The sequence below is a fragment of the Ornithodoros turicata genome, chromosome 2 (assembly GCF_037126465.1).
Source record: "Ornithodoros turicata isolate Travis chromosome 2, ASM3712646v1, whole genome shotgun sequence".
NCBI classification, from domain to species: domain Eukaryota; kingdom Metazoa; phylum Arthropoda; class Arachnida; order Ixodida; family Argasidae; genus Ornithodoros; species Ornithodoros turicata.
The window spans coordinates 130,132,261-130,153,796 of record NC_088202.1 but is presented as its reverse complement, the minus strand read 5'-3'; the positions used below and the strand labels follow the sequence as shown (position 1 = coordinate 130,153,796).

At 46.8% G+C, this 21,536-nt stretch overlaps 1 protein-coding gene across 1 annotated transcript; it reads right to left on the bottom strand.

The window, feature by feature from the left end:
• Positions 1–1,426: 1,426 nt before the first annotated feature.
• Positions 1,427–6,610, bottom strand: LOC135385031 (prisilkin-39-like). The gene is made up of 2 exons (XM_064614208.1): positions 6,596–6,610; positions 1,427–1,984 (listed from the first exon to the last, which is right to left on the bottom strand). The coding sequence occupies exons 1-2, from the start codon at positions 6,605–6,607 to the stop codon at positions 1,427–1,429; spliced, it is 570 nt and encodes a 189-aa protein (XP_064470278.1). The 5' UTR covers positions 6,608–6,610.
• Between the last annotated feature and the right edge of the window lie 14,926 nt (positions 6,611–21,536).

The following is a 21,536-nucleotide window of genomic DNA, read 5'->3' as shown; positions in this document are numbered from 1 at the left end:
TCAGTTTAACTTTTCAAACAGCGTCATACACTCTTAAAAATGAACTTCACCGCATAGCACGCTCCTAGCCAACCGTCGTCTCGAATGATATCGCTATCTGCCCTGATTTGTGGAAAACGGGAGGCGTACGCCATTTTTGTGACACTTATGCTGTTCATAATTGTCACAGAAAAGGCGTACGCCCCCGGTTTTCAACAAATCAGAGCAGATAACGATATCTTCCGAGATGATGGTTGGCTAGGAGCGTGCTATGCGGTGAAGTTCGTTTTTAAGAGTGTAGGGTTATAAGGAAAAAAGTACAATATATCTCACGTGGCACGTCACCCTCGTGTGCTTCCCACCACCGTGAAGCCGACAGAGGCGACCCCTTCCACTGCCCCCCCTCCCCCCCTCGTATGCCCTTTCTTCACAGTCATCGTTGTCACATTGACGCCGGTGAATATGTAACAGTGCTTTGAGGACTGCTTCGGGTGAACTCGCAGTTTGGTAGACATACTAACCATTCCCGTGTACACCTCAATCGGCTTAAAAAAAAAGAATGAAAAACGACTTATTCAGGTCACCAATCGTAATTAGGTACAGACTGTGATGCTTCGTACAATAGAAGTCTGTTGCTAGCATACGTTTCAACAACGATTGAATTCTTTATCTACAACCTTAAAAATTAGCTTCACCACATAGCACGCTCCTAGCCAATCATCATCTCGAATGATATCTTTATCTGCCCCGATTTGTTGAAAACGGGAGGCGTACTCCTTTTTTGTGACACTTATGCCGTTCATAATTGTCGCAGAAAAGGCGTACGCCTCCCGTTTTCAACAAATCAGAGCAGACAACAATATCATTCGAGATGATGGTTGGCTAGGAGCGTGCTATGCGGCGAAGTTCTTTTTAAGAGTGTACTGCTCATCGCCTTCTGTACGTTTCGTGGTGTATTGCGTATACGAATGTTGTATCGTTATATTCAAGGAAGAACAAGTAGCTTTAGTGTGTATTTGTCCACAGCTGAAATAATGACGCAACAGCAATAGCGTATAGGCAATAGGGTTTTATTCTTCGTAAACCATAGAAGCCTTAACGTCACCACCTGGACGAAAGGTACCTTGAAAAGAGAGAACATAAATTAAAATGTACAGTGATACACCACGCTGCAAGTGATCATAGTTATCAAGTGAGGAACTATCATCACCATCGTCAAGCAAAAGTTAGTTTCCGTGAGCGTAGGTTTGGTGCACTAGCGGTGAAGCATATCAGAAGCATATCCCTATGTCTGTAGAAAGTACACTAGATTATAATATAATTATAGCGTACTTTAGCGTACCTCTGCGCAGAACTGCTCATGAAGCGCATTAATGTGTTGCGTAACAACTCAGCAGCCTGAGTTTGAGAGCAGCATACAATGCTAATTGTAACTTTACGCCAAACATTAACGGCGAACACCAACATACCCGTAGACGTGGCCGTGAGGTAGGGTGTAGTCGTAGCCATAGGTGTTGTAAGGACTGCCGGGACGATTGATTGGCCCGTAGCCTCTGTTCCCCATGTAGTTGTCGTAACGGTTATCGAACAGGCTGCTACGGTAGCTCGAATACGGGTTGGACCCGTATCGGTTTCCGTAGTCATAGCGTCCGGAAGCGGGGTTGTCGTAGCCACGGTAGTAGTTGCCGCTGTAGCCGCCCCTGTAACCGCCGTACGGTCCTGGGTTGTAACCGCCATACGCTCCCGGATTGTATCCTCCATAGGCTCCTGTATTGTAACCGCCATGCGCTCCTGGATAGCTTCCGCCGTACGCTCCTCTGTTGTATCCGCCGTAGTAGTTCCTATTGTAGTCGCGGTTGTAGTGGTCAACCCGGTTGTAATAGTCTCCTCGGTTGTAGTGGTCGTAGCCACGACTGTAGCCGCCGCGGTTGTAGTAACCACCTTTGTAGCCAGCTTCACCGTGAGCATTGAGTGCCAAAAAGGCCACGCAACCTGCAAGGAGAACCTGAAAAGATCCTGATGTTAATAGACCTCTCCCTGTTTGTAAACAAATGACGTCATAGTGTTCGACAGCGCCACGAATTTGGTTGAGTTGAACTACGTTCAAAGATAGTAGCGAACAAGGTCGCGCCCGAAAGCCACGGTCTTGAGGGGACTACGATGGTCTCTGAAAAGGACGCGACATTCGGTTCTACTTTTCTTTCAATAGGAGGCAGCGAACAATTGCCCATTCGTGGATCTTGGCTGGAACTGATGTTCTGAGGCTGGTATGTGATTGTCCCTTCTATGTTGTTCCCAGCCTCAGAACATCAGTTCTCTCTTGGCTCTCCCCTTCCGATCTGTTTTGGTTTAGGTGTGTCTACCAACGTCATGATGACGCTTCTCGGGTAGAGGTTTATTGCGCGGGTTGGTTCATCCGTCATATCTATTGTCTTGCTCCTTTAGCGTTGGCATTTGTTAACAAACTGTACTTGCACTGCTTTTCTTTCGTTTGGTGCTTGGGAAAATGGAGGCTGTTGAAACGGGCTAGCTATCTCCAGTTGAATTATTGATGAAAGTAAGTGAGTAAAGTGATAATTACTTCTAGATAAAGGAACGTAAAAGAAGGCTGCAGACACTGTGGCGTGTAGCATGTGTCACAGTACATCGATCAACTTGTTGTCTGTAAAAAATTGCCCTCAGCGCTTGGACGCGATTGGTTTGGAGGCCAAGGGTCCAGCAGGATCTTCGTCGCGTCAAAGGGCGGGTGTCCTGTCGGGCTAAGGTTGCCTGGAGATGCTGCTGACGCTCATGATATCGCCGAGAGGACTGTCGAGAGCAATGTTCTGTGTCCTGTACAGTACAGCCTTTTTGAGCCTTCGTGTTTGTGTTTGTTTACGTGTTCTTGCCCATCGCTCAGGCTTGCCTATCATGAAATTTATCCACCAGCTAGCCTGCATTTACGCCATTCTGTCAATGACCTGTACAGTACCATTCGGTTCGGCGGTTAGCCTGCTTCTTCTTCGTTTGCACCGACAAATAGGTTTCTGTTGAACTCGCCTACAAGCGATGGATATCGTCGAGTTTCCACGCCCGCCTCGTTGCAAAAACCAAAAGAGAGGGAACCACGCTAAAAATTAAGATCACTATCTCCCAACCTGTCTGTTCTTATTGTACACACAAATCTCTGGGCGCTTTGCTCGAGGAGACGGACAACATTGTTGTTACATTCTCAATACGCTTCAATGCGCCATTCGAAATCTAAGACGAACGGAGTACAAGACGTTGCCTCCTCTCGGCAAAAACACAAAGTTTCCCTGAGTTTTCCGGCATACCTCAAAGACGAACGTCGGCACAGTTTCCCATGAAGTCGGCCCATGACGCATGCTAACCCTCTCCTACTCCTTTCTGCTTTCCTCTCTCCATGTGTCCACATCTGTACGCCGCTCATAGCCACATATTAAAAAAGTAATAAAATAAAAAATACCAAGGTATATTTATGTGAACAAGTGTTCGATGGTAAGGTAAGGTAACTATAAGGCCTTCAACACTCTTAGAAAAAAAAAGGTGGAGCTGTTACACCTTTTAGGAGGTAATAATTGTCGCATATGTTGTGCCTACAAGGTTGCAAAGTTCTACCTGCTACATGGTTGAAGTCGGCAGAACGGATTAGCGCAAATCCCAAACCAAATTTTAGTTTCAGTTATCCTCGTTGTACACAATGTGCTCAATGTCCATTGCACCGTCAATGCTGGGAAGGCAACACCCCCTGAAAGTGCAGTGCTCCTGTGGTTGTTTCAGCTCTTACACACATTTTGTACAGCACCTGCAAGAGGCGCTAACAGGCAAGGTTACCAGCCTTTTACACCCATTCGTCAGACGCTATGTTGACCTTAGGTGGTAACTGTAGAAGTTACCACCTTTTCACACCATTTTTTCTTAGATTGAGTACCTTATTGCACTGAGGATTTTCGTTTGCTTTCCCGAAAGAAGAGGCTAATTCCGAGAGGATAGAGAGGTAGCAAGCGAGCTGATGGTATAGATCCATACCTTAAAAACTCGAGACTCGGGGACAAAAAAAAAAAAAAAAAACCTTTGAGACCTTGTCTGTGTTGTTTTTTTTTTTTGTCTTCCAGTCGCGGGTTTTTAAGTTGTGCAGGTTAATTCCGTGATGGTAAAAGGTAAACTAAGATAAGCGACAGAGCGAAATTTTCACGGAGCTTCTTTTCATTTCGATTTTCATTTCGTGCCCAGCGAAGTATATATACGTTTCTTTTGGTCTCCCAATTTCTCACGAAACACTCCTCCAGTCTCTCCAATTTTTGATTGCGTCGTTTCGTCGCAGCTCATTTCAGATAAACGTAAAAGACGGTTATTTGTATCGATTTGAACCGAATTCCAAGTTTTACGGCGAAAAACAACAATAAACGAATGAAGGAAAAGTGTTGATCACATATGGGACGCTTCGGTGTTTCCCCGCAGTGGTCGCAGGACCCTACCCCACTTCAAAGAGGTTAATATGAGACGATGAACGAATGGAGAGCGCGAAGAGATGGCAGGGCGGATATCTATCCAGAGCTCTTTGAGGAGGCCGGCAGTGGAACGTAAAGTAGAGAGAAGAAATAGAAAGAGTGAAACTGTTTGTCACTTGAAATAATCTTAGTGTTTAACATTGGTTGTCTGTTGGAACGATCTTCTGGGCGCCTCTAAGATGGGGCCGATTGAAGCGAGGCCCGATATATATATATATAGGCTTATGCAGCGACGTCATGTTTGGTCACGTGACATCGGGAAACATATTGCCACAAGGGAGTCACAGTAGGAGGGAGGAGTTGTCGCGGTATGGGTGCAGTTGCGAGAGAAAATTGCGAATTCGGCCAGCGATAAGACGCCTGCGGTGCATCCCATGTTCTCCCATGTCACGTGGCTCCAAGGCGCACAAAGGCTCCGTGTGACGTCATGTGCACAGGCCTCTCATCACATCTCTCACAGGCATCTCATCTCATCCTGTGTGCTTCGGTAGTAGACTGTTTGCGTAGAAACAGCAGCGCATATTGTCAAAGTACATGAAGTCAGTAGCTCCGATTTTTGTGTTTACTTTGTAATACCAAGCGTAAGAGCCCGCAAAAAGCTATTTTCAGCAAAGAATGCCGCTACGAAAACAGGCCTCTTTCGAGCATAATACGCAAAACTGTATCACAGGAGTTTCTTTCCTTCTGAGGATTTTGCACCAGATATTAGGCTCGCCCTTACTTACGACAGGTATGTCCTGTAATTAACATTGAACTGGTCCCCTTATCCTGAACGGCGCGTGCATGATGTATTCCAAACAGGGGCGAATCTAGACCTTCGGGTGAGGGAGTTCCATTGTCGGAGCACGTAGCGCGGGGGGGGGGGGGGGGGGGGGAGAGAGGGAAATCTAATGTAAAAACTGACGTTTTAGGGGGCGATCGCCCAATGCCCCCCCCCCCCCCTTGGATACGCCACTGAGTCCAAACGATCGCCTATCAGCAAAAGTAAGATTTTACTCAAAGCAGGGAATCCAAATACGCTGAAACGACGCTGTAATTCAGCCTCTGTATGCAATAAAGGAATAAGTCGAAAAATTCCAAACCGAGAAAACTGCAAGTGAACATTTGGTAAAGCAATTGCAGATAAGTTTCCTCGAATAAAGCAAATGCAAAATGTGTAGCGCGTATGCCTGTGTCTACTCTACATGCATGTCCCATTAGCATCGTTTTTTGTGTGTGTGTGATTTCTCAGAAATTGAACAAAAACCCAGGAGCATGACATATCCGCTTCTTCTATATAACACCGCACGCACAGAGTTTTCGTGCAGAAAAAAACAACAACAAAAAAACAGTTTTCACGAGTCGGACTTTCATGGTGACGGCAGAACGGCCGAACCTTTGTGTAGTGGAGCAGCCTAGATCGTAATTACCGTGCTGCTAAGGCGGCATCTCGCAAAGAGAGCGATGCAGAAAGATGGCCAGCTCTTTGAACGAAGATGCCTTCAGTAATATAGTATTCACCTTCTCCTCCCCGTTATCGCAACGTACTGCCTTCTTTCCCCCCTAATGTACGCATCCCCCATAGGCATTCCCCTAATAAGCCATGCATTGCATGGCCTCGTTTAGGGTGCTTCCTATGACAGGATTGGGAGACTGTGTTGGTAATTCCAGAAGTACCTTTTCCTGGGCGTTCCTTCGTCCTGCAGTGTTTGATTTTACCCGTCTGTCTGTTATTAATTAAAACCAACCAATCAAACTATTACGCCATCAAGTGAATGAGCACGGCATTTAAACTGGGAGCGGGTGTCCTCACATCCAGATGTTAGCCCGTAAAGCAGATAAAATGGCATATAGATGAAGGTTAGCTGGTGGTGCTACTCCATACCGAAAGAGCGCGGACACATGGATAACAAGAAAAAAAGAAGCATAAAGAAAAGAGGAAAAAGGAAAAAACGACACCATACAGACGTGTTTCTTTTTTTTTTTTTTCGCGTGTCCCCGCTCACTGCTTTTCAGTGCGGAGTTCCCCCATCAAGCCATCTTTTCTCATAACCCTATCCTATACGATAAAAGAGTTGCGCGAGCCGTCGTTACCCACAAGGTTACGAACAGAGAAAGATACTTACCAAAAATCGCATGGTGTCGGATGCTTTAATCTCTGGTCGAAAGTGTTTGGCAAGCGGTGGTTGCGCGTCTTATATAGGCCGAGGCTTAAGTAAGCGTGCAAGCCATTGATGGGACACCCCCTCACTCATCGCGAGATCATGGAAGAAAAAAAAGAAAAGCAATAAGAGATCACGATTTCTGATCCCATCTGCGGCATTGGTAATGAGTGGGGGAGGGTGCACCATTGTCCCCGTCGGCCCGTACGCCATTATCCTTCCAGAGAACAAGGGCTGTGTACACAGGGCATGTATAGTGTGAGGTTCACCAGCCTGGCTAATTGTTTCGCATGACGATGAGCAGGGCTATCGGGGGATACATCTCGGAATGAGCACTTCATTGCAATGTGGCGTGATTCGTTTGGGTGAATGAAGAAAAATGAAGCTGGCTGTCAGATGCAGTGAAAAGTATTTGGAAGCAGTTGCCATTTAGAGTTGGAGCCACCGGATTATGTTGTTGCATTCTATAATTGAAGGCAAATAAAGGGAAACATTGCTAAAGCATGAACGACGACAGCGTCGAATCTTCCCACTTCAGTACGCGCAACCTTTAATCGTAATGAATGACCTATCAATGTACTAGAGGAGGATCATTAATAACAATGATAATCAAGCGACGCCACGGTAGTCCGTACATTAATGTTGCCATCGAGCTGCCGGCGTACGCAGTCGTAAGTATCCACAGTAATGAAAAGATGGGCTTCGACAATGAGTAACTTTTTTTAACCTTTCGATGCGATGTTTCCTAGAGGCAATCAAGTTCCTATCTGACAGGCTCGCCGTCGTAGTAAGCTTCGGTCTTGTCACCACACTCCGTTTTTCCTTTTCACCTGTTCTCCCATTCCTTCTCAATGACGGCAATCTTCTCAAATGAATTCAAGACCACTGAGTGGCACTGACACGCTAACGGCGTCCCATATGTTCTCTGTTTCCGCTTAGCATACATACGATGCCTCTGTCTGTCCACTCTTCGTGTGCTCCTGCGTGTCGTCTGCTACGCAGTTTTGCCAATTTTCACGGGCATCCCAACTTTTCCCAATTCGAACATGGCACTCAAAAGAATGAGTATAACGCCTACGTGAAGCGACTAGACCAAGACGCGAGGCTAGAAGATGCACGACACTTTCTACGATGTATAACGCGGACGTTGAACGCCGTAACATACTGTAACGTAAATTTAATCGCGTGAAATGCGTCAACAACTCTGGCCGAACACATTTGACACTTCTGGGGTTGATCCTCTTCTGAAGCCATCCTCGACGTCTCAACAATGAACATGTCCGGCCGCGGATCCCACAGCGTCCGCGTTTGACTACGGCTGGGGGCGCCAGTAATTAACTGCCGCCGTAGAACGAAACTGTTTAGATAAGTGATCTCTCGCGAGAGAGGTTAATGAATGCATGCCGCGTGCTGAGATTTCAGCGCGCATTCAAGACCACCGAGATGGGGGAAAAAGTTAATCCGTAGGCGGTTTCCTCTGCGTGGCGTCGTTCACGACTATATAGGGAAGGCCCGTCGACGCAGAAACCCGGAATTGTCAACCAATAGACCTCTCTCTGTTTGTAAACAAATGACGTCATAGCGTTCGACACCGCCACCAATTTGGTAGAGTTGAACTACGCTGGAAGTTAGGGGCGAACAAGGTCGTGCCCGAAAGCCAGGGTCTTGAGGGGATTACGATGGTCTCTGAAAGGGACGCGACCTTCTGTCCTACTTTTCTTTCAATAGGAGGCAGCGAACAAGTGCCCATTCGTGGAACCCAGCCCTCCCCTTCCGATTTGTTTCGGTTTCAGTCTGTCTACCAACGTCATGATGACGTTCTCGGGTAGAGCTCTATTTTCAGGAAGCTTTTGCGCTCTTCTTTAATATATCTACCCATCACAGCCATGATGAAGTTTCATCCCGTGTCAATAGATCCTGATTGTAAGTTATACAATGCCGGACCTCAGGAAATGCCGCATATTGTTAGCGTGACGAACTTGTTAAAATTATCGTGCCAAGTGTCAGAATAGGTAAAGCGGCGAACGGCTGGAAAGCGTACTTTCATTACGAATGCTAAGGATAAATTCATTACTCGTCATCAGATCGGCTTCTGCTAGGTTCATATGTGTAATGTCCACCCGGAACTCCATTCTTTGTTTTTCAACGTATTTCGTGTGGCTTTTGTTGTCGTTGGTGGTGCCAATCAGACCTGTAGCGAGGGGGGGGGGGGGGGGGAGAGGGGCAGGCGCCCCGGGCGCTCTCGCGAGAGTGGGCGCCGAACGGCAGGCCCTGGCAGGTTGGTTGGACAGGATAAAGCGGGAACGAAGAAAATTTGAATTTACGATCTCGGCGCTGCAAATAAGCGTTTTCATATCTTTGTTTACAGGGCTTCTGACGGCAGTGGGTGAGAGGGGGGGGGGGGGACGCTTCAGATTTACTCTGCCCTGGGCGCAAACTTGCCTCGCTACGGCTCTGGTGCCAATGAATGAAATGAATCCGTTGTCGACCACATGGACGTGGACAACGTCAAGACCAATGCTCTGAGGGAATGTACGTCCTGAGCCGACTCCTATGGGAACTGTGCCGACATATATCTGAGAGCGTCTGACCAAAAAACAGGAAAAAGTCCCAGACAGCACTGTCGGCACCGGAATTCGAACCCGGGTGCCTCCCAGTCTCGACATTTCTTGTAACTTTCTGGCTTTGAAGTGCACCTATAGCTTGAATTGGTGAAAAGCGGTCACCCATTCCCGCGGGCTCCTGTTGAGCTTCCACGTTTGAAAATTGCAACCAGCGTCCCCACCCAAACGTGAAAAGTAGAGCGCTATCAGCATTCGGCAAAAACAAATGTTCGGCAAATGTTGCCACAGCTCCGTATTTCCCATCAAACGGAAACACAATTGTGGGCCTGTCTCTCTGCTGGTCTGTCTCGGCTTATTCCGACTTATTATTCAATTAATTTCCTTTGTTGCAGACATATGTAGTACATACAGGGTGTCCCAGCTAAATGCGAACAGACTTTTTAAAAATATATGTATCACTTTTTTCGAGATGAAGTCAATTGCAATCTAGCATATGCTGAAGTGCACTCATTAAGAAGGCACCAGCAAACTCCTAAGGCAATGTCCTAATTAACTTTCAATGATTAACTTTTTAATTGTAAAAGCTACGAAGTTGTCCCAATGAGAACATCTGGTCTCTTCGGCAGTACCGCTTGCGGTGCTGTTCCGGGAAGATCTTTTCTTGATCTTCGGTCACCTGATACCGTAGCCGATTCCAGAACGAAAAACCCGTCCGACAGACCGTCCGCAAAAAATTCGTGAAGGAACGCCATTTTTTCTTTATTTTGTTCATTGCGCATCTTCGGAGACGCGTATTTCCTTCATCCCCAACGTGAGAGGAGGAAGGAGCACAGTGCCGCCTCTTGCGTCGAAGATGAGCTTCAACTTACGGAAACAAAACAAAAACAAATGTATCGGGTGACGCTATCGGAACAGCCCTCATCTTGGGTTGCATTTTCTGTTTTCTTTCAATCTTTTTCCAGGACGCAAGACGCGATAGTGTACTCTTTCACCCTCTCACATTTGGGGTGAAGGAAAGACGCGTCTCCGAAGGTGCGGAATGAACAAAATAAAGAAAGAAATGGTGTTCCTTCACGAATTTTTGCGGATCGAACGGATTTTTGTTTTGAAAACGGCTACGGTATCAGGTGACCGAAGGAACCAGATGTTCCCATTGGGACAACTTCGTAGCTTTTATAATTAAACAGTTAATTATTGAAAGTTAATTAGGACATTGCCTTAGGAGTTTGCTGGTGCCCTCTTAATGAATGCCCTTCAGCATATGCTATATTGCAATTGACTTCATCTCGAAAAAAGTGATATATATATATATATATGTATATATATATATGTTAAAAAATCTGTTCGCATTTAGCTGTGACATCCTGTATAAAAAGGAGAAAAGAGAAAAATGTGAGGACGAGGACAAAAAGCTCGGAAGGGGGCAATTAAGGTTACATTTACATGACTCAGACAGTAATTTAGTTATAAGAAAAGTTTCCGAAACAATGTGATTGGGTTGCAACTACAGTTACTGATGAGTAACTGGAGAAGCGGGCTGGAGTAGTTGGCTCAATGTAGAGTTGAGCCAATACCTCTATATTTTTCATTTCTGAACCTAATTTACTGGTGTTAAAATGGCCGGATATCACGTCTCCCACACCACATTTAAAAATAATGTTTGTTCAAGACACAAGTTCACAATTTACACAATCAAATAGAAGATACAAATATTTTATGAACAACGACACTTATATGCGGAAAACAGAACACTCTATAACAGAAGCAAAAGAGTATAAGATCGATGTTAAATTAGTCGCTACACGGATGGCGATGGATGAGGTGTTTCACCATACAACAAATTCATGAAAATAGAGGTTAAAAACCTACACAACTGACTGAGTGTGATGAATGTTCGCAGGGACAATTACAACCTTGTTTGAGTTTATCATGTTTAAATCCTGAGTATGTTTGAGTTCGTTAAATGTTTGAGGCTGTCATGTTTAAGCCTTGCGTCAGGCCTTGCCTTTTTGTGCTCGAACCACATTTCTGTAACAGAAATGAAATAAACGAAATGAAATAACGCTAAAACCTGCGCAAGACCGCCAGCTACAAGAAAACAAAAATTCATCGCAGTAGAAAAGACTCAATCTTTGGAAAGAGGCAATACTGTAGACAGAAATTTATAACAAAATCGTTAAACCCCAACAGAGAGTAACTCTCCCTTGAGTGAAAGCTACGAGCAGAATTTAATTAAATTACAGTTGCAGTTACAATTACAACAACAGCGTTTGCAATACGGGCAGCAAGACTGTGATTCGTGCCAGTCTACCACGCGATCCTTAATTGCGTTAGATAGCATTCATTCACCTGTTATTGCAGTGGACCGTTTCCTCTGCTTTCATCATCAACAATACCTCGGGACGGCCTCGTCACTATATATGCACTCTCGTTGTATACGATCGAGAAATAGCCATAATACAGAAGAACTCCAGTACAGCCAAACGGTTACAGGCACATAACACCTATAGCACCCACGAAGGCAAGCATAGGAGGGTGGTCGTTATTGCATTCACAATGCAAGCTGTTCAGATGAGCAAATGAAGCCTTCAAGCCGTCACCAGTGCACGCATGCGTGAGGTTGTCGCAACAATGGCCTTCTTGTAAATTGCGGTAATAAATATTGCAAGGAGTGGCAGTATACTGATGAAGGGACGACCTTACTCGAGGCAGGTGCACCGCACGATCTTTAACTATGCACAAGAGGTTCACACAATGCGGATATGCTCGCGATATTATGGGGAGAACAAATGAGCCATTGCGAGTCAGCATAATGTGGCTCTCAAACGGGAACGCGGCTCACTAATTGCTCGTCTTTAGCAGCGGGCGTTGGAAGTCCCTCGCCACAAGGGGGGATGAAGTTAGAAGACTGGTACATTAAAAACTTTCTCTCTCCAGAAAAGAAAGAAAAAGAGAGACACATGCTACATGCAGAGCAGAATGACACGAAATGTGGTAAATCAGCTCCACTTTACAGCATTTGGTTAATTACGCGATGGCTAGTTTTTCTCTTACTCAGTAGGTCTTGATCCAAATTATTATTGGTTTTAATAATTATCAGCCTTTCTCTATGTGTCTATGAGGTACAGAGATATCTAGGTTCTGAATATTTGGAAAGTTTCCTGTCAGAGGGGCAGTGACGTGACAGCGAGTAAGTTCATGCGAAGTAAGAGATTGTCCTTACTTTGGAAAAACGCGTTACGTGCAGTAATCAAAATTCACTAAAACGAACGTACAAATCCTGTAAAACTCTGCCGTATCAGACAGAACGGAGGACGGCTCATTCCGTGAAAGTGTGCTGCTGTTTACCCTCACCTTCCTGTGCCACTTGACTTTAGCAATGCAGTATAACACAACAACAACAACGTAGATGAATGGATGATGAGGATGATGTGGGATGTTTCCCTGCGTTGAGTGCAGGGCCCTAATCCATTCCAAAAAGGTTCATATGAAAGGATGAGGAGGGAAGGAAAACAAAGAAACCCCTACAGTATAACACAGACGACAACAGAACCTCGGGTTTTTCGTTTAGCGCGGGGGAGGTGCGTGTCCGTAGATCGGGGGAGCTTTGCTGACGTTTTCAGATAATTGGTTATTGATTATTGGAAAAGTACACCGTCTGCAATCGTTTCTCTTGACGCCATTGACGCATTCTAGGGCAAGAAAGAGTAAGGAAAAGTGGCATCTCTAAACAATGATTCAGCGGATTTTGTTTTTCGTGCTATAACTCAGGAAATAAACGGACAAATAATTCCAGCAACTGATGCTTCATCGTGACCACTGTGAAGACGTTTGACTCGGGAGTCCGCAAACGGGACACGTAGAACTTTGTGAAATGCAGTCTCATTTGGTTGCGTGCTGGCTGAATTCACTGGGCAGATTTCTTTCTTCCTGCTGTGTGTCCCTCTACAAAAATACTGATCGGCGATTGTGAAAGCGTGGGCGACGTACCAGGGTGCGTCTTGTGGCCTCCGTCCGCCCACATGGTTGAGTAGCAATCTGTGAACGCTGCGTCGTCGTCGTTGTACGATGGCCGGAATTCCACATAATTTCATACGGTTTATTCACAGTGGGTGATACGGCTCATGGTTGTATTCGCACAAGTCGGAAAAGTCACAAGTCTGTGGAAGTGAAGCTGCAGAATCCGTGAGCTGTCCTAGAGTACAGACCTGTTAGAAAAATTGACGCGCCGCAGTTTGGGACCTCTCAAATGCTTTAGCGATTGGGCTTTTATTTTGGTGATGAAACTCCCCACCCATCATCGCGAAGTAAAGTTGTTGTTGTTGTTTGTAACGGGGAAGGGAGGCCTAGTGAATAGGGCTCAGGAGCGCAGGGGAACGAAAATACGTGTATTGTAGTTCTCGATGCAAAACATCGACAGACAACCGTGAGGTAATGCCCACATACCCATATACGTAATGATTTGATGTTTTTGGCAACTTTTTTTGCTAAAAAATAACCAGACCAGGCGCTGGAAGGCACAAGGGTTTGCAATAAGAAGACGTGAGCGTGAAACAGTAGATGGGCTAAGGTGACATACCAGTGCCCAATACCAGATAGAAGCTCTCTCTCTCTCTCGATACTGGAAGTTATGTGCCCTAACGCTAGCTTATGCAATGCTTTTGTCGTGCCAAAAGGGAAGTCCACAAGAACGCTTGCTACGTCACGAATGTTCCTCTTGATAGAATGCATACGGCGGACTTTGGAATCTGCCACTTTGTTCTTACCAGGGCGTGGGAGATGGAGCGAAACGACGTAATAATCGTTTAGTTGCTATCCCAGCATCCGCGTAATAAATCTCGAATATGATCCCTGACGGTACCGGACGGAGCAATACTGCCACAGTGGTTATTCAGGCAGCCTAAAAACTGTGCGGTTATCACTGTAATCTCGCCTTGGATCGTTGTGTCTACTACATAGAATACTTTCACTTTCGTTATCTTGCTTAATTGCTCTTCTATAACCCTAAGTTGCAACCTCTAGTAGAATTTCCATTGTATTTCGTCACTTCCCTAGCCACAGCAACGATGCAATAGAAGCGACCTTGACGATGGCCGTTCCTCTGGACAACCCCGATAAACGGTTACCTTTGTCTTGTCTATGTAGGTGCATCCGAGCTTTTCCTTTGACCCATCGTCTATGCCGCAGTTGACCTAACCTTTACACGGATAATTTCTCCCACACGTGGCTGACGCCCATCACTTGGCTATAAGTTTGACAGTCGATCGTTATCCGTTAATTTATGGCGCGCCGCGTCACGAGATCGGATAGTGAGGTCACTGTGGTCGCACCTGAATGCCTCTGTACCGTTTCTGTACTTTCGCTTTCGAAGTGAATACGCGATGCGATAGCGAGGGCGAAAGTAATTCGTCTATAACGTCGAAGGTTAAATCTGAATAGGAGACACGTACAGGCAGCGAGTGGGGATTGTGAGCTGCCTACACGAAGACTCTTGCGGAGCGTTCACCGTTGTACAAGTATTGGTGGGGTACAGTATCACTCAGTACGTGTGACGTATGCAGTTCCCGTTGCCACAAAGCTTGTGGAGAGGCGTAAAAGTCGAAAACTATCACCCGGATACTTTGACAAACGTTGACTATAAAATAATAGCGAAGATTTTAATAAGGTTTTAATAAGGATAACAATTTATTTATTATTACGAAGCGCCTACAGTCCGTTATTACAGCCTTTATGGTCGATCGCCAATTGTATGACACTAAATGACGTACGATGCGGCTCCTCGACAACGGAGTGACCTAGGACCCAGCGAAAATTCTGTGTTCAGTGAGTCAGAGTTGCCTTATGTAATCCCTAGTCCATTGGACCTTGATCCTCTTCGCCGCTTTGTCAGGTTTTGCGTGGTTTTGTCCGTGGCTGCCAAAGTTTTAAGGCATGCTAGCACGTGCCGACGTACGATGTTTTCCTCTTCTGCTGTGCCATAGGCGAAGTGTGCCGCATACTGGCACATGTTCGCAGACTCTGCACTGCATCTTGAGCGCATGTGAGCTGGTATAAAAGCTCGGGATCTGGCGCAGGACCTAGTTCGCCAGCACAGTTAGCGGGCTTGTCCTGGTCCAGCACTCCGTCTCTCTAACTTGGTGTTCGCCTGGATCAAGCGCGTAGTTCGGCAGTGTTCAGGCAATCACGAATCGCCAGACCGCGGCAGTGTGTCCAGAAGTGGCGTGCAGATGAACTATCAGTTCCCTAGGGCGTTAAATTAGTGTACTTTCCATAGGCGCCGAGTTTCCATGTTGCCGGGGGGGGGGGGGGGGGGGGCGCAGCGGGCTTCGGTGCAAGAGCGAGCGCAAAGTGTGTGTGTGTGGGTGGGTGACAAGAGCACGGACTCCCCAATGAGCTCCTGCATGTTATGCGTGCGTATACGGTACCGTCGGGGCATCACCGGACTCCCTCTTGCAGGCCGACCTTTACGCCTTTACTTTTGCCGCGTGCGCGGAATTTCTAACTACTGCGCAGGCAAAATTTTCTTGGATGCGTTTTCTAGTATTTTTGTGTTTTGTTGTTTTGTTTATATAGTCATTCGAAAACTCGCAGTGATCTGTGTCTGATTGCCATGAACCAGAAAGAATAGATGTAGTTGTTGTAGGTAGGTTGGAGTACCTGTCCCTAGAAAGACTGGAGACTGTTGTATGCGCGTCTCGCAATTTTTATTTGATTTCTACACTGAAATGACGAGTGAAACGGAATGAGATTTGGAACAATTCATACGCTGTGTTTAAAAATGTGGTCTTCGCACTGCGGATCGTCCTATGAACTCGTCTGCAATGGCATCAAGGTTTAATTTGCCGGCGAGCTCTTTGTGGCCGTGCAGAAGCGCCACATGGTTCAGTCGGGCTTGGGACATTGTTCATGTCAAGTATGTTTTGATGCGACGGATGCACTTTCTGACGTGCACCACGTTAGAGGAATGGTCAGGGGGATTTTTAAGAGCTCTGTCACTTTCGGTAAAAGGTCCCTCATATGGGTGCCGCCATCGCACGAGAAGAGTTATACAACAACTTGAAATTTTTTCAAAGGCCCGACGCAACGTTGCTCAGCAATATTGATAACCATGTCCCGCCGTAACTCGAGGCGACCCGCATCAAAATCTACACCCTAAAAATTAGAGATGTACGTGCTGTCGCTTCTCCCTGTGACGAAGCTCTCAATGTGTGCCGTATGCTGCCACATAGATGTTGGGTATCTATTAACTACTGAAGATTGCGCCGTGTCGACTACCTCGTAGTAGGGATGTCGGTACGTGTCTTGCGCTGACTGGAACGCGTGAGCGTCCGATCCCACATCATATCGCCGTGGCACCTTTCTTTGCCTTGAAACCGGAGCACATGGTTCTTCAACGTCGAACTCCTTTACCTCCGTTTGCGTTTCGTTCCAGAAGCCGTGTCTAATACTTCACTAATACTCGCTTTGATATTTTCCACCATTTGTTCTGCTTGGGCAAATCTCAATCCTGGTTTTTGTAAAGCTGGGCTCACGGTGTCTACTCTCGAGAACACAGTGGTCAGGAGCCTGAGCATAAAAAAAAGAAAGGAAAAAAAGAAAGAAGAGAGAGAGAGAGAAATAAAAACGTCCCAAATCTCGATAATACATTCGCGGACCCACTTGCTTTTGCTTCAGGCTAGTTTCGTTCCTCTGATGCGATCGCATCAAGAAATGTCATCAGTCGGCTGTAGCTTTGAAGATCCGATTTCAGGGAAGAAGCCTTGAGCGGCAAAATTTTCGGACGCTCGCGTTTCCGTCTTCTTGTTCACACTCTTGGAACGCATGGAGGCGCTTTGGAGGGGATATGACGAAGTTTGTCAAGTCTGTTATGACGCCCAAGAAATCACAACACATGTCCAATCGCTGGCTCATGTCCTGAAGTACGTGCGCCACACAGAGCACATATATCTCTCGAGGCTCTTCTTGTCGTACCAGACTTCACTCCGAGCCGCTTTTCGCGCTCCCGTTTCATATGGGTGCATGGAAGCGGACCACAAGCGCCCGGGTGCTTGAGATTTTTCGTGACGTACTTCCTGTTGAGCGTCGGCAAGACGGCCTCACAAGCATGGACTCAGAAGCAAAACACAGACTTACTATGTTATCTGATGCTCCCTTTTCGAGAAACTGCACTATTCTTATAACTGTTATTATAGTGGACAACCTCCACACGGATGTCGGCGGTTATTCGCAGGAAATGCAGTGCTTTATTGCACATGTCTTCACGCCATGCAGCCATCTTCACAGTAAACTGCTGCTATGACATCTGTTAAAAATTCCTATCCTTTCCATTTCATTCGCTGTTACAGTGAGAAGTCTTCACAACCGCAGTCGTCCCTTCCAACGTTACTATAGGCTCTAACTAAGCCAACGTGTCCTCCATCTGTGCACCCCATGAGCAGACAACCCGAAGCGGCACAAGCGAGCGAACAGTGTAGCGCTCTAGAGTTGACTTTCGCTAGTTTGTGGCTGCTCCGGTTGTGTCATACACCCTGAGTGCGCCAAAAGAGAGCGCCTACTTAACGCACCCAGGACCTAATTAACGCATCCAGTGGCTGCGTGTAGAGCAGCTAACAGACGTGCGTGCCGAGTGTCTGCCACAGGAATAACTGGGACACTACATGGCACGCCCCTCTTACCGTCGTACGAGGACAAACGGGCGGCTTGCAAGCGGCTTTGTGGGCGTCGGTGGAGGAGAAGTGTCGGTGTGGAGATCAAGGAGAGCAGAAAAGGGGGTACGATGAGATGTAGGCAGGCTTGACGCGGTTAAGCGAACCGGTGTCCTGAACTGACGTTCTTCGACGTGCGAGATAGTATAGAGGATACGGTGAGTGTTTTCTTTCACACGGTCCGTCCTGATGAATACATGAGTGGCATTGGTGATGTCCTGGCTTATGAGGACGGTACGTCATGTCGGCATGAGAGTTGGAACTGGGAGAAACGTTACGGAACAAATTCCGTAGGTCTTGCATAAAGTCACTGGGCAACTGGCGGGATTGAACTTTGCCTGGGTTGAGGAAAACTCCCGGAAGGCGGAACTGAGAACCGCGTAGACCAGTTCTGCTGGGGCACACCGGGGATTTTGTTTTATGACAGACCTGATCTCCAGCAACGCAAAGGAAAGATATCGAGTCCAGAGCATGGCGTTAGGCTGAGCCGTAAGCGCTATCTTCAACTGGCGATGCAGCCGTTCGACTAGCCCAAACGCTGCTGGGTGGTATGCTCGTTTTTATATGTCCGGTTTAAAGGAAGTTGGTTAATGTTGTGCAAAATGCACACTGAAACTGCCTACCTCTCTCTGTTGTAGCGGTTGACGGGCATCGGAATCGGTCTACCCATGTGCTGACGAAGACTTCTGCGATTGTTGGGGTGGAAATTTCAACCAAGGAAACACCCCTGTCCACAAGGTGAACCGGTCTATACAAGTGAGAATGTACTTGAAACCGTGGCAAGTGGGCCAGTGATGTTGACCTGAACGCGGTCGAAGCGAGCGTGCGGAGGAAGGAACGGCTGAAGTTGAGTCTGTGGTTGAGGTGTGACCAACCTTCGAGCTCTGGCAGGAGATGCGGCTCTTTACCCAGCGTTGAATGCGTTTGTGCATATGCGGCCAAGCATATCGCGCTTGAGAAGCCTCCAGAAGAACGCACACCAGGGTTGGCCAAATTGTGTGGAGCATCGAAGACCTTCCTGCGCATGGTCGCAGAGAATCGAGGACGATTGACCCAGTGCTAGTGTCGCAAATTATAGCCTTTGATGTGGATGGAATATGGATTTCTCGTAGTGTAAGCGTAGTGTTATTCGCCAGTTGAAGTTGCCGTATCTCGAGGTCATCAAATTGAGCTGCAGCAATGTCCTCGAGACCAATGGGACAAGGTAGAGCGATGGGTCTGATGCGGGACAAAGCATCCGCTGCACCCGTGATGTCCGTGGTGAATTCCGAGATGTAGGGAGGTACCGGGGTTCACGTGGGAGGTAGTCATTGCGGTTAGCCCGGAAGGCGTACACAAGGGGGTTGTGGTTTGTGGTCCATTAAAATGTGAAACGTACGTCCTTCCAGGAAGTAACGGAAGTTCGCTGTATCTGGCCCGCGCATCACGTAGGCACTGGGAAAGAAATGCCACTGAATGCCAGGCATCGTCGATACATTGCTGGAGCACCGCATCGATGGCAGAACTTGATGCATCGACCATGAAGGCATCAGGTTGCAGATGAATTAGTATGGCGGCGTCCGCAAGTGCCTGATTAATGGCTTCGAAAGCGGCATCTGCAGACTGACCATTATCCGGTGCCGATGGTTTTGCTGTGGTGCGCGTAGCCTGTGAGGGACTGAATGATGTGTGCACAGTTGCCAATGAATCGACGGTCGAAGTTCACAAGGCCAAGAATACGCCTAATCCGACGAACTGCTGCTGGCTTTGGAAAATCTATGATGGCTTTTACCTTGTGGTTCAGAGGACGGATACCTTCCACGGATACGTGATCCAATCAAGCCCGGGCACTCTAAAGATGCATCTCTTTGCATTTACGACAAAACGGTACTGCTGAAGAGCTGTCAAAGATAGTGCTCATGCTGCTCAAGAGAGGAGCTGAAGACAAGGTCATCATTGATGTAAGGAACCACATAGTCCAGGCCCCTCATGACTTCGTTAGTGAAACTTTGTAAAGTCCGTGCGGCATTACGAACCCAAAAGGCATTCAGACGTACTCAAATAAACTAAATGGTGGTGTTATGGCTGTTCTTGGTATGTCCTCAGGCTCCATATGAATTTAATGGTAGGCTAAACCTAGATCGATTTTAGGAAAGGTTGTAGTTGCCACCAGATGTTGAGAGAGGTCGTGGATGTGGGGACGGGGATACCTATCGGAGATTGTTCTTGCGTTGACTGCTCGATGACTGCAGGATGTGATAACATCATGCAGTGGCAGCTACCGATTCATTGTTTCAGGTGAGCCTGTCTGTAGCAGTTACGTTGACCATTAGTGAAAAAACAAAAAAGAAACACTGTAGCATCGAGACAATGGGATGACATCACGACCAATGGGCGAGGCCAGCGAGAGGGCGCAGGATTCAGTTCTCTCTTTGCCTCTCACAGGGTACGGTCGTGTTTCTCCTCAATGGTTAGAGGCACACGTTGATTTTGTCCGTAGCAATTGCGTTGACGGTTTGTGTTAAAAAAGAGTGTAGCCTCGAGACAAAGGGATGAAGTCACGACCAATGAGCGAAAGCAACAAGAGTGCGCATGCATTCATTTCTCTGTTTGCCTCTGGCGGAACATGGACGTGTGGCTCCTCACTGGTGGATGGTGTGTGTCGATTCTGGTGGATTTTGTGTCGAGCGGACTTATGATGAGGACTGTTTTTGACTGAGTGCTGTGTTTGTGAAGATATTTTGATGGTGGTGAGTGTCTTTTCCACTTCGTTCATGTGTATTTTTTCTAGGCCTACTCTGCCGATCAGTGCTTTCTCTGTGCTTGCTTTCCTTTGTTGCCTAGCAGTCGTGCGATATTTCCTCGGGTGACAGAACTTGTTGAGCAGTGTCCTGACCCGTCCATACCTGTCCCATCCCGTTCTGTCTTATGATGCATGCTTTTCTTTGTTGACACATCTAGCTCTGTATTTTTTTTCTTTTTGACAAGAAAGATTCTTGTTGAAGCAATGTCATTCTTGCCTTGGCGATTACGATAGTGCTGCCACACCCATGCTCTGGATGAGAGTAGTGCTGGCATGATTCTAAATAATTTTGCGATTAAATTAGTTCAAAAAGTTACCGCTAGGGGCAGATGTGTGACTCTTTACCGGAAAGAAAACATCACGATTCAGTTCTCTACCTCGGTCTCTGATGGAGCAGAGGTCCTGCACTGCGCTCCTCGTGATATCTCTGTCCCCGCTTTGTTTGCGATTAGCAGTGACGTGTCTGTGCATGTCAGATGTTAGTGGTTGCGACTCTTGTCAGCGCATGCCCGCCATTTTCTGTCTTCCACAAAAGCTGCCTTGGACTCAGGGATGACAGCAGCGCTGGCATGATCCTTAACAATTTTGTTACGAAATTATTTCAAGAAGTAACCGCTAGGGGGACAGACACGCGACTTTATAGAGGAGAAAAAGGCATCACGCTTCAGTTCTCTACCTGACTCTAGATGGAGCGGACGTGTCGTTCTGCCCTCCTCGTGACTGTTGCTGTGGTGGACAGTGGGCTGATTTATTGTTTGCTATGGTGTCCCTTGTTAGCATATTTTGTTCTTTTCTTTCACAGCAGTTTGCATTCCTCTGCCTCCATGGTAAGTGTTTTTCTCCTTGCTTGACCA